The following is a 12895-nucleotide window of genomic DNA, read 5'->3' as shown; positions in this document are numbered from 1 at the left end:
CCACACTGAATGCAGATGAAAATTATTGAAGAACAGCTGTCTGATAGTGGAGCTAAATCTCCTAGTAATACAATTTGAAAGACACTGAGGAAGTAGAAGTAATCAAGAAGGGTAGAAGTGAAGAGAAAGCTGTAAGAACTTGCCACATGGTAAACACTGCCCCATTGCAGGACAGCTTGGAGCTAAAGCCCTGTGAGAAGAGAAAGTAACAGAGAGACATGAAACATTGAAAGTTACTCCAGCTGAATCCACTTCACTGAGAGCACACAAAATGACCATGTATGCTGAACCTGTACCTGTTTGAAATTCTACCTTTTTATGCACCCTTCATTGCTGCACACTGGTTTAGCTGTACATCCCAGAGTGCTAGGGCATAGAATCAAGCACCCAGGGGAGAAGTCAAGTTTTCAGAGCAGTACTCCAAGTTGTAATGTTACCAGTGTAAAACTAAAGTCAAGCAAGCTGCAATGCTTTCAGGATCCACCTTCCCCTTCCTCTCCACTGCCAAAAGATCCCAAAATATACAGCATCCCTTCAGATGTTTAATATAAAGTTTAAATCTAGGTTTACAGGATGTTCCCATTAAAGGGTTGGTGATTGCATGGGAATAGGTCACCCAAAATCTGTCTTTTTTCTTAATGCAATCCATTCTCAGGAAATGTGACAGGACACTTTCTGGTGAGAAGTTCTTGTTTTGCTAAATATATTTAAAAGGAAAAAATAATCTAGCACATCAAAAGGGTAACACAGTCTTAATCTAGTAACAACTTCCCTATGGTATTAGCCAGTAATAATAGTTATGCTCTTTTGTAGGACGATTAAACATTTAAAGCAGGCAACTTACCTTTCATAAAGCCTCTGAAGTTCAAATGGCTTTGAGAACCACCACACAGAATAGAGGAATGAGAGGCAAGGACATAGCTAACCCTGTTTGTAAGATCCCTAACTGAAGTCCAAAAAGAGGTACCATTGTCTTTACAGTACAGGTAAGATCTCATACCACTTTTATTAAACCGATTCTTGCTCTGGAGAGGTTTAATCAGCAATGGAAGGTTCACTTTTTGTGACCAAAGCTGGAGATTCAGCTTTGGAAGCAAATACTAAGAGTATGTGAGAAGTGATATTAAAGAAAAATCCTATAAAGCTGGCTTGGCTTGCTTTTGTGCCACATCAAAAATAATTAAAATCAAGGAAGGTAAACAAATGGGGAGGAGATAAGGAGGGGTATGAAGCAAGACTCCTCAGCAATACAGAAAATTAAATCAGTCAGTTACACATGAAGCATCTTTGATGCTTTTGCTCATTCTTCAACTATGCTTAGATTAGCAGTTGATTCACTGACACTGCAGGGATTCTACTATTCTAGTCATTCGAGCTGTTACTCATGGAATGCCTGTACAAAAGCATTCCACAAGTGTATTCCAGTAGGTGAAGCTTCATAAAGATTCTACAGCACTGTGCAGTTTTATGGAATACTTGATCCAAAAAGGTTCAATTAGCACCATCAGCTAAAAAAAAAAAAAAAAACAAAAAAAACCACACAAACCCAAACCATGTCTTTTGTTGCTTCAAGACCCATGGTTTCAGAGTAATTTAAGAAAGCTGCTAATGGGATCAAAGGAAATCTTTATCCTTAATCTGTGTCACACAGTCATGAATAAGAGAATATGCTGATTCCTTTTAGTTGCCAAGACACCAATGTTGCTGTGGTAACCACACTTACATGAAACAAACTACTCACCTGCACAATGATGCCCTTGCTCTTGTATTCTGCATGGAGGCCTCGGGAGAAGTAATCCACAAAAGCCTGGAGAGAGAAGGGAAACATGCAGCATGCTACACGTTACAATGGAAACTCTAGTTTAACAGTTTTGTGTAAGACAATTTTAACTACTATTTGGAGTTCCTGTTTTCAAAGTGAAAACCCTAGGTTTTCAATGAAACTTTGCATACAAGAGCAATGCCATTCAAATAGAAGCTCTATGCTTATGAAGAATTTTTACAGCAAGGCTCAATCTAAACAAATAAACCCATTTTTCATTTAGAAGAAAAATGAACTACATTTGTCAAATAAAGCCTAGTTAAAAGAGGAAAAGACGACTTCATGGTCACATTGTTCACTACTTATATCATCTTCTTAGATATTTTTAAGAGTGATTTAATTGGGTTCCTCCTGTGCGTGGCTTTTAGAACACAGTGTTTAAACACTTAGTCTTCTGCCTTTACACCTCTAAAAAATGCCACCCTATGGTGACAGTTCTTCCTAATCCTCAAGTCCACCTCCACAGATTCTCTTCCAAACTTCTGGAAGTTTTAGAAATTACAAGACTGAAAGTTCAAAGAAAGAAGTTAAAGGGCTTAAAAGTTGGATATTAGCACCTGCCTTCCAGATGCTCTCAAAGCTGATACAGCCAACTCCTCAACCCTCCCAGGAAATATTGTCCTAAGAATCAAAGGCTACTCAGCAGTTCACATTAGCACAGATTCCCACTTCCCAAATTCTTCTATACCACATTTCCACCTTATCCTGCTGTCCAGTGATACAAAATATCAAGTTCTGCTGTGGTTTCTTGTTTCAGTGAAGTGATACAGCCAAGTAGGATAAATAGAATACCTTCACTTCAATGAACTAAACCATTCCATCCATGCTTGATGCTAAAATAAATACTAAGTAAATTGCTTCAAATATTTCAGAAGCAGCTGAATCACACCAGATTCAAACCAAGCAGCAAAGCTCTAATACTGCACATCCTTTACAGTCTTCCTTTGGTACCACATCCCCAGTCATTTAACGCAAGCCCTAAACCAGAACCTAAAAGTTGGCACTGGTCAGTTGTTTTTCCCACCAAGGCCATCCCACTAAATTCTACCCCAGCCTATACAAGAAGCAACAGAAACACTCCCACACTACAGGACTATTTCTAAAGATACTCTTCTGAGCATACTTAGAAGATTGAAATAAAACTGGATTTTTATATGTGGCAGGTAGGTCCTTTTACTCTTCTTCAAGTTGCATGTATAAGCTAGCAGGAGGCTCCTTAAACCATAAAAAGCTTATCTGCTGTTCACCTGCTCTTTCTCCCTCTCCCCTGAGTGTAAGTTCATAACAAAATTCAGTAGTGAGCATAAACATGACAAAGTCTGGCCTAGCAGCAACTATTCAGGTGAATCCTCTGACCATCCTCTTTCAACAGTGAGGTACCTGCATGAACATGCCAAATAGTTTGGTGCAGTTTCTGAACACAGCAGGCAGGTGCACAGAGTATACTGATAATCCATTAAAAATAGCTATATCATGTTAATGAAAGGACTTTGATCATTCAAATTTCTAACTAGTCCTCCACAACAAAAGCCCTGATGCTCCAGATATAGAGATGAAGTATAAAAGACTGTCTTCTCAACTGGTTGCAAAGCACTTGCTATAAAGAAAATGTTCATTTTCTATGAGAAGAGAAAGCAACTTCCAGTATAAAAATAAGCTTTGGAGTTTTTCTTCTTGAAAAATTGGCATCAAGATAAGCTGGGTTTTCTACCTCTATTTGAGCACAAGCTCAAGTCCCCCAACAACCTTGAACCTCAAAGTCTTAAGAATGCTAAGTAAACATTTCCCAAATAAGTAGATAAGCTTTCATGTTAGAAAATTTCTTCTCCTTGTATATCTAAATATCTAATAACAAATCCAAGCAGTAAAGGCATAGGGGTGAGGTGGGAAATGATATAATCATATTTCACTTCTCATTAGCATTAACACAGGTAGGTAAACCTGTCAAAATACAGCACTATGATTCCTTTAAAAGAGTCTCATTTCAGTGTAAACCAGGGAATTCTCCACAGGAAGGTTAAATAGTTGGACTGCATTTGTTCCTGATAATTAGTTGAAGTCATTGACTTACACCTGAAGGATATTATGCTTTAAATCCCCTTTAAATGGATGAGGGGAGAAAAAAAATCCTAGAAACTGCAGATACAGTCTTTCTATAGCTACATTAGGGGAGTCACTTTCATGCTTACTAATCTTGCTGTAGGAGAAGATGGGCAGTGCTGAGAATTGGCAGATTATTTGACCTGTAACTTAGTTTTTTAAGGGGAGTGGAAGAAATATTTCAGATTCCCATTGTGAAAAAGACAAACCAAAGCTGTGTAAGGTATACTCTACTAAAATCAGAAGCTCAATTGATTCCATAAAGCTGAAAGCAGTGCCACAACAAAAGTGACCATTTGTACTAAAACAAAGAACTGTCCTCTCAGGAAACAGCTATTTCAAGGGGAAATTTTATCAGCTAAAGCTACTTCAGGCTTCTAAACTTTAATATCTCCTCCATTAGTATGAATAAAATAGTGTGCTATCAACTCCCTTCTGGGAATATGAAGATGTCACTGAGAGTCTAGAGGAAATGTGAGTCTGTTCTGACATGAATGACACTACTGAAGGTTTCTTCATCCTGTCAATGTTCTGCTTAGACTCTGAGAATGCTTGAAACATTCAAGGTAATTACCAGGTATGCCTGAAAAAGCTGTAGTGCCATACTGCTTTAATACCAGTGTAAATGTCTCTTGCATTCTGTTTTATCACATATATCTCAGTTCCATGCTGGGTATCCACATTCTGTCTTTATGGCGTTCACTGGAGATATTTTAGGGCAACATTTTAGAATCCCCTCAAAGTATCGTTGGGGAAAAAAAACATAAGATCAGCTGCAAAAAGATGAAACTGTCCTAGTGACACAAAGAGAAACTAGAGCAGATGAACTCAAGATGAAATATAGATCATAGATTCATCACAGAATTTAGGGGAAAGAAGTTTTAAAACCAAAATAAGCAAGTGTGTTAAACTTAGCCAATGCCCTTTCTCAACATTACACTAAGCTTGCTTGGTACGCTACTATCCTTTTCCATGTAAAAATGGAAAACATGAGGAAATACATAAAATTGTCATTTCCATGTCGGTAAACCCTTGCACTCAGTTTTCTCTGAACCTCCCAGCTTCCACTATTGGAAAAACTCGAGGCAGACTCTGTACTTTTAGTTCATGAAAGCACCACTAGATGGACACCAAAACATTTATTCCTGTAAGTGTTGCCTTATATTTGACACTTGATTTCAGTGTGGAAAGGAACACTTACCTTGGTTGCAGAGTAAAGAGTCAGGAGTGGAGTTGGACACATCCCTGAAGCTGATGCAATATTCAGGATTATCCCTTTTGATCTGAAAAAAAGCAAAGATATATTAACATGAAATAAAGGAAACATCTTTCATGTTTCCAAAAATTACAGCAAGCCTAAAAAAACCCTTTAGAATGCAGCTGAGATTAAGATCTGTTTAAAAACCCCAACCAAATCCTGAATTGAAATTCACTCTATGCATAGTTAGAAGTATCCAAGCAGCTGGTATAAGTCAGGAACAACTCCAAAGTCAATAGAGCAAGAGCACCAAAGTTGTATTTAAATATACATTTACGAACATACAATGAGCTAAACAATGCAAAACCATTGAGTCAAGCTGGCATAAGTTCAAGAAGAGTTTCTAAATCTTGAAACAGCAACACAGTTTCATTGTATGATTTACACTTTGATAATTCCTTTCATCTTCTAAATGTTACTTCATAATGGATCTTCAAGATAGCAAGCATCTGAATCTACTGCTCAAATACGGAAGTGTTTTAATAAATATGGAAGATATTCAGTGGATGAACAGAGAAAATGAAAGTTGTTTTACAGCTGTAGTACAGTAACACTAAAGGTATTCATCAACAGTATTTTGGTAAAGATACCCAAAATTAGCAACCACCTGCTCTGTCAAGCTGATCCTAAAGCACATGCAGGTAGGACAGGAAGGCTCCTGACCTCCCAATACAGACTGATTCAAACCATATCTATTTCTGAGACTACTTCTACCTACAAAACCAGACATATTTAGTGCTAGGTAAAAAAAAAAATTAATTTTAAAAGCTGCATAAAAATTAGGGCAACTACTCTGTTACAAGGTGCTGTAAGATAGTCCAATGTAGTGACAGACAAATCCCTACCCTGTTGGAAATTCAAGCCAGTTTACTTGAACATAGCATAAGTATGCCATGCTCAGTGCAGTGAGAACACTCATGCAGGTAGACATCACTCAACTCAACTCCTGCAGATTCACACAAGTTTCCACTGCATTTGTTCAACCAGGTACACCCTACACCACTGCTGCCACAATCATTTAAGTAACCATCTCAAAAACAAACAGTAATTTAAGTCACCATTAAAAATTAAAACAATATAAATGCTTTGGAAATCATGACAATAGATTCAAAGCAGCATGGCTTGTGCCTTGATACAAGTGTGAGTTAAACTGTGACTAATTAGTCACGAGAAATGAAATGGCAAATGTGGCAGAAAAGAATAATTTCAGTCATTCAGGATTTCAGGCACCTTTGCCAAAGTTCATTGTGTTTTTCAGGACTTCTCTGCAAGGCTTGGTTAGTAAAATAAAATAGTAAAATGGATCAAAATACCTAGCATGAAAAGCATAAGATCACAAATTAATCAGGAATTTTCCATACAGCAAAAGGTTAACAGTGGATGCTAGAAGTTTTTCATATCAAGACAGGTGGTGACTGCGATATTTATTCATGAGCTCAAATGGAGATTAGCAGTGAAATGAGTATTTATGCATTTTTTAAGAGAATATCAGATTGGAGAATACTGTAAGGAACTTTTTAAAAAGCTCAGGCTGCTGTGTGAACAGACTACAGAATGGCAGATGGAAGATCAATATTAAGAGTGCATCAATAACCAGCAATGCATACTAAAGAAAAAAAATGTGAATTAATCACAAACCTTGAAAGACTCTAAATCAACTGTCCCCTCCATGAAAAACCTGAACAAGGAGTTCCCTTTTGTGCAGCAGTCACCAAAACCAGCCAAACAACAGGATGCTGGGAATGGCAGGGACAGATCCTCCACCACCACAAAATCTTGTATTACAGTCTACAAACCATCTTTATCCTTCTAAATACAAAACAGAAATATTAAGAAACTGATGATTTAAGGAAGGGGGAGAGAAGAAAAAAAATCCACCTTGATACATCAGTTATTTAGGAGACTGTTAAGAGTAGCCATGATAAGAGTACACAAGCTAACAAATGAAAAAGATCAAGATCTTGATTTATCATCTCAGAACACAGAAGGAAGATGACATTTATTTAAATGAAAGACTGAAATTTAGATCCAATAAAAGAAAGTGCTCTTCTCATATTCAGACTAGGCAGTACTTGCCACAAAACTTAACTGAGGACAAAAGCTTAACAAGATTAAAAGAAGGATAAGCATTGATATGGATAAACAAGAGCCTCATGCTTTTAAAACAAACTGAAGCTTTAGAAGAGAGGCTGACATTCAGGCAGCCAGCACAGGTCTTGCAGTGTCTGGCTACGCTGCAACTTTCTAGCAGGAGTCGTGACCACCACCTAGATGGAGTGAATTAATGGTTTGACCCAGTGAAGAAAACCCTCTTGGAAATACAAAACATTAATAGCAGCCCCTTGCAGAAGCTCTGTGTATTGGTCTCTTTGAAGCTGTCAGTGCCACTGGGGGTTTTGTGGTTTGTATTTTTACATTTTTAAGAAAACAGTCCAAGCATTGAAAGCTCATAACTTAAAACCTCCAGATGAAATTACATTAAGAAGCATGTGAGTAGGGGGAACACTTTCAATTACTCCAATTACAATTCTGCTTCTTAGAGGAATTGCATAATAAATGTTTTTAGGGACGAATCTGAAGAATTACTCAAGCATCAGCGTGGTAAAAAGAAATTTTGGCTCCATTTAATTCAACTGTGCCATTAATGGGGAAAAAACCCCAAACAAAACCAAACAAAAAAGTTGGTTACGATGAAGAGAGCCAAGCCCACACCCTCACACCTCCCGGTCATTCTACCTTAAGTGGTCCAGCACCAGGGAGGCTATATTTAGCCATCTCTCTGTTGCTGTGGCAACCAGCGCCTGCTCCAGCTGCATGCCAAGTGGAAAGAGCAAGCTTCTTCTGTAATGTAATTATGCACTTGCTACTTTCCTGGCAATAAATACCATAGTTTGGTATTTGTCTAGCAACAGCCAACTGATTTTTGGTGGTGGTGGCTTTTTTTTTTTTTTGTTCCCAAAGACATCAAGCCTTGATTTTCAGTTCCATGAGTTTCCCATCTCAGACAGTAGCCTGCATATTTATGCAGGAACTGCTCATTTAAGTGTAATAGGAAGCTTCAGATAATAAATTGTCATTTTAAGTGTTCAGAGCTCAGGAGAGAAGTCACGGCAGAGAATCTAAATGTCATTACCAGAAGCAGCCTTCATCTAATGTTGCTGTGTTTATCATAAATAAAAAGTAAAAGGCACACCAAGATGTAGCTTTGTTTTCTCATATCAGACCTGGGTGCCAAGCATGCAAAATATGCTCTATTTTTGCATTTATCTTGCAATATACTGTCATAAAACCAACATTCAAATACACAAAAGTACATACTAGAGCAAGCTGCAAGATGCTCTAACACACTGTCACATCTATCTACTCAACATGCTCTCCTACTTGAACAAGTGAGGAATGACAATGAGATTCTTAGTCTAGCCTTATTCTTAGAGCCTGGAGCCCGAAGCCCTTTTTCTAGCCTGTTGTCCCTTGTGAGAAATATATGGCTGACCTAAAGAGCAGCTGAGTCTAGCTCCAATTCATTCATGCCCTTGGATTTGCTGGACATCCATGTCCTTCTGTGGTTACAGACTCCTAGTGGTATTCACGGCTTGTGAGCTATGGCAGCTGCAGGCATTGCTCCTGTGCAAACCCAACCAGCTTCACAGAAATCAAACAGAAAATGGAAGCTTTTTCAAATATTTTTCCCTGAGACAGAAGCCAAGGCTGTTATCCAAATAAAGCAGTATTTTAAAGTGATTCCTTATATTCAGGAGAAAGTCCAAGATGCGTACTTAATTTTTTTTAACCACTATTAACCTTTTCTTTCCAGGCTTCCTGAACATTTATCCCTGGAATCCCTGAGGTACTCATGCAATTAGAAAAGTAAGAGTAAAGACGATGTGTGCTCAAGGGCAGTCAGAACCAGAATTCAGCAGGATCCTGGTTTGCAGCCTTTCATTCAAATCATCTTACCTGGGTGTATGTGTAACAGAAAAACCTATACAGCATATTGTGTAAGTAAAGTATACATCATTCTGTCCTGAGAAGCTGAAGAGAGAATTCTGCTATATAGATAGCTACAATATTTCTTTAAACAAAGAAGAAACTGAGGCAAGAAACTGTTAAGAGTTTTTAAGTTCCAAACCCTAATAATGAAACAACATTAAATCCCCTCAAAAGTACAGAGGTTTTGGTCACACTGGCACCTTCAGTGGTTTCACAAAAAACAAGTCCCTTTCTCTATCAATAACAGTACAAGTACAAGGAGTAGCTTCTGACTTACAAGCCCTGAGTACATGTCACCCCTGTACTATAATCCTCACCCTCTTCTCCAGCTTCATTGGGAAACACTACACTCCTGCCCCAGAGCTTAGTCTTGGGTCTTGATTTGTAATTCAAATCTCTTTACACGAAATAAACTTATTCATATTTCCTGATCGGCTAAATAAAAATCTCAGCTCACCATCAACCCTGATGTGCTAGACACTGAATACCGTACTGACCACTAGCTCTGACAGTTTGCACCCAGGAAGAAGCTTTGTTTTAAAAGTGGAACATCTATGCATCTGTGCAACACCTGAATAACTGAATTCTGGTCTGCAATGAAGATTCTCAGACAGTGGGATGACACAAAATAAACTTTTTTTTTCATCATCTTTGCTAGATTTGGAGGCTTGTCCCAAATACGGGCTCCTCCTGCTGTATTTGTTTGCATGGATTTACAGTTTTCCCCAGTATGGTGGACACGGCTCAAGCCTGATCCAGGGCAACCCTCAGCAAAGTAGGGTTGGCACCCCAAGAGAGATGGCAAACTGTCAACAGAGCCAACATCAGCTGGAAAACAGCCTGCAGGGACTAAATGGAAATCATGAACCTTTTGGTTTCACCTGGGAGCTAGCTGGAAAGTCAGGACATGTCTTCCTTGTCGACAGTGGTGTGTTATTCTAAAGAGCTGGTCTCCAATTCTACTTTTCCAAATGATCACAGCCTTTCCTCAATATACCTCCTACTGTATAATGAGAACATATTCTTTGCATCCATTTTACTTACAATGACTTAGAGAAATAGCCTTAAGAAGGTTATTCCCAGGAACTGTAACCACCCCCTCAGAATAGCAGGTTGTTGAGTTAGTGCTGATGAGTCAGACGGGCTTTTTAATTCTGTTCTAAAAGGAATCACCACAACAGTGGAGAAGGGAGAGGAAAAATAAAAAGGGAATCGAGTGGAAAAGGCTTCCACCGTCTGATGATTCATGCACCATCAGCGTGACTCACCCAGCATTACTCTGCCACTAAAACATGGAGACTAGGCTGATTAGTCACAGTAATGAATTTTTCAAGAAAGGATTCTCCCCTATAAATAATGATGACTTTGTCTGGATAGTGTTAGTGTGACTCACCTTTCCAGCATGCCGGGCAGCACCAATCGTGTCATCTGCAAAAGGAAAACATTCGTGATGGCTGAGAATGCAGACACCAGACAGCCAGAGACCGAGGGAAGCCTCCCTTCCTCCCAGAAGCAGCTGCCACCCCCTCCACCCCGAGCACGGCTTGGGGAAGCAGAGACCATACTTTGCGTAGGCAGTTTATTTTTATTCTACCTGGATAACTTGGCTCTGTCAAGTAGTGTGTGCATTGAATCTGGTGAACCCATCCAGCTAGTAGCACAACAGTAAATAAAACAAATGTCTTCACCACTCTGCAGCATCCATGGCCTCTAAAGAACATTAAAACAGAGTACTACAGTACATGTACCATCTTTCTCTCCCTGCAAAAAACACCTGTCTTCCTCAAGACTGACTAAATTTACCACCTATGCCAAAATTCAAAATATTATCCAGTACGTTTTTGGTAGGCTTACTGAATTTGCTGAGTTTAAGACAAAAAAAATTATGGAGCAGCAGGAGTACTGACAGAACTAGTCAACATAACTTTCCTACATTATTACCTACAGAAAATACTCAAAACTCCAAAATATTTTTTGCTGATTACACAGATGTTTTCACACTGAAAAAACTACACCCCCATCCAAGAGGAAAGTCGCCTGGCAAACCTCCTCACTGCTCTGGAAACTCCTGCCTTTATTGTGACTCTGAGCAATCCATCTACAAGCTGACTGAAGGATTCTTCAGAGCAGTGATCCTAAAACAAGATTCCCAGTTGCAGAGACAGCACCTCTGACATGGGAGACAGATTAAGCATTGATCCAAACCTGGACAAAATTTTAATTAGTGTAAAATAGTTAATTTTCCCACTACTAATTACTACCATCCTAAAATACAATTTAAATCCAAAACATCTGCCTTCCTGAAATACTACCAAAATTCTGCTTGTGCCAAATTCTGCCCTGCCCCACTAATCTATGAATAATTGTCACTGACAATAAAGACAGATCACACAAGAAATATAAACTGCTACCACTTTTGACATCTAAAAGATATTCCAACAAAGTTTTCGAGAACATGGGAGGTAGGTAATAAAATACTAAAACCAGCACACACCAAAATGTAATATTTCCACTGTTTCCAAATTACCTTGATAACTTAAAATAAAACATTGAATATTTGAATAGTATGGGGAAAAACCCACACAAAAGAAGTCAGCATATATGGGTACACAAAACACCTGTAAGCACTTTCATTACAAAGAAACAAATTTTATTGTAGGAGGCTACTCATTTTATTATCACCGCTGCATTAGCCCTTACTTATGACTCAGTCTGGGTTTGAGGTTTTTATTGTTTGTTTGTTTTTTATTTTTTAATTACAAAACATACCCTTTCAGGAATAAAGGAGAAAAAAAAAACACAAAAGCAAACAATCTCAGTTGATTGCAGCTGACACAAAGAAAATGCTAGAGAAGGGCTGTGTTTTGCATTTTATTGGCATTTCTCCCCTAGAATAGATTCTGCCATCAGCCACACGGCATGACAGTTTTGATAAGGGACTGTACAGGCAGGAGTTGAACAGGCCTTCTTTCATGGAGTCAGCTGTTGACACACTTAGCTGTCAGCACTGCCCCAGAAGTCAAACTAAGTATTCAGAGCTGATAAGCATCAACAAGCTAAACAGATCTGATGCAGTTTCAAAAAACCCTCTAGTATTAAGTTTAAGCATACATGAGCTTTTCCATACACTAATGCTTCAAAAGAGATGTAGAAACAACTATTTATTTTAATCTTCAAGGATAAAGAATGATTTGGGCTGATTTTAAGACTAGTTCAAGACTGGAAGAGCTTTTATCTGATCCAAGTTTTACAATCTCTTCCACAGATCCCTTGGCAAAAAGCAGCATACTGTTTCTTGCCTCTCAGGGCAGTGTAATGCTGCATATCATCTCCACAGATTGGCACACGGACATGGACTGGAATTGCCTTCCCTTAGGCAACCCATAAATGATCTGAAAAACCAGTACACAATTTCCCACTGCAGTGTAGAGGAGACCCCACATTTGACACTGTCACAAATCCACACAAATGCATTCATGGTCTAAATCCAAATTGCAACCCACCAAGCAGCTCTAACAGTTTATCATGAACCTGCTGGCTACTAAAATATGCTACAATAATTGGTGGACTTACATAAAATAAAAAAACTACGAAGCCATTGACAGCTTAAATACGGCAGTACACAATTTGGAGAGAAATCGAGAAGTCTCTCACTACCAACTGTGTTAAATGGTTTGTTTCTGAAGTTCAGCTGGACAGGCAATCAATTTTTTTCCCTTACACAG

The 12895-nt window shown here is 38.6% G+C and overlaps 1 protein-coding gene across 1 annotated transcript in view; it reads right to left on the bottom strand.

Moving 5' to 3' along the window:
• HSD17B12 (hydroxysteroid 17-beta dehydrogenase 12) overlaps window positions 1-12895 on the bottom strand; it is an 82041-nt gene that overhangs the window by 6751 nt on the left and 62395 nt on the right. Inside the window, exons 7-9 of the mRNA XM_066321054.1 lie at window positions 10564-10598; window positions 5124-5205; window positions 1742-1807 (exon numbers count right to left, since the gene is read on the bottom strand). Of these exons, the coding sequence (XP_066177151.1) occupies window positions 1742-1807; window positions 5124-5205; window positions 10564-10598 (183 nt within the window). The remainder of the gene's footprint in view (window positions 1-1741; window positions 1808-5123; window positions 5206-10563; window positions 10599-12895) is intronic.

The sequence above is a fragment of the Sylvia atricapilla genome, chromosome 6, assembly GCF_009819655.1.
Source record: "Sylvia atricapilla isolate bSylAtr1 chromosome 6, bSylAtr1.pri, whole genome shotgun sequence".
NCBI lineage: Eukaryota > Metazoa > Chordata > Aves > Passeriformes > Sylviidae > Sylvia > Sylvia atricapilla.
The sequence above is the reverse complement of the archived record's forward strand: the minus strand, read 5'-3'. Positions and strand labels throughout refer to the sequence as shown.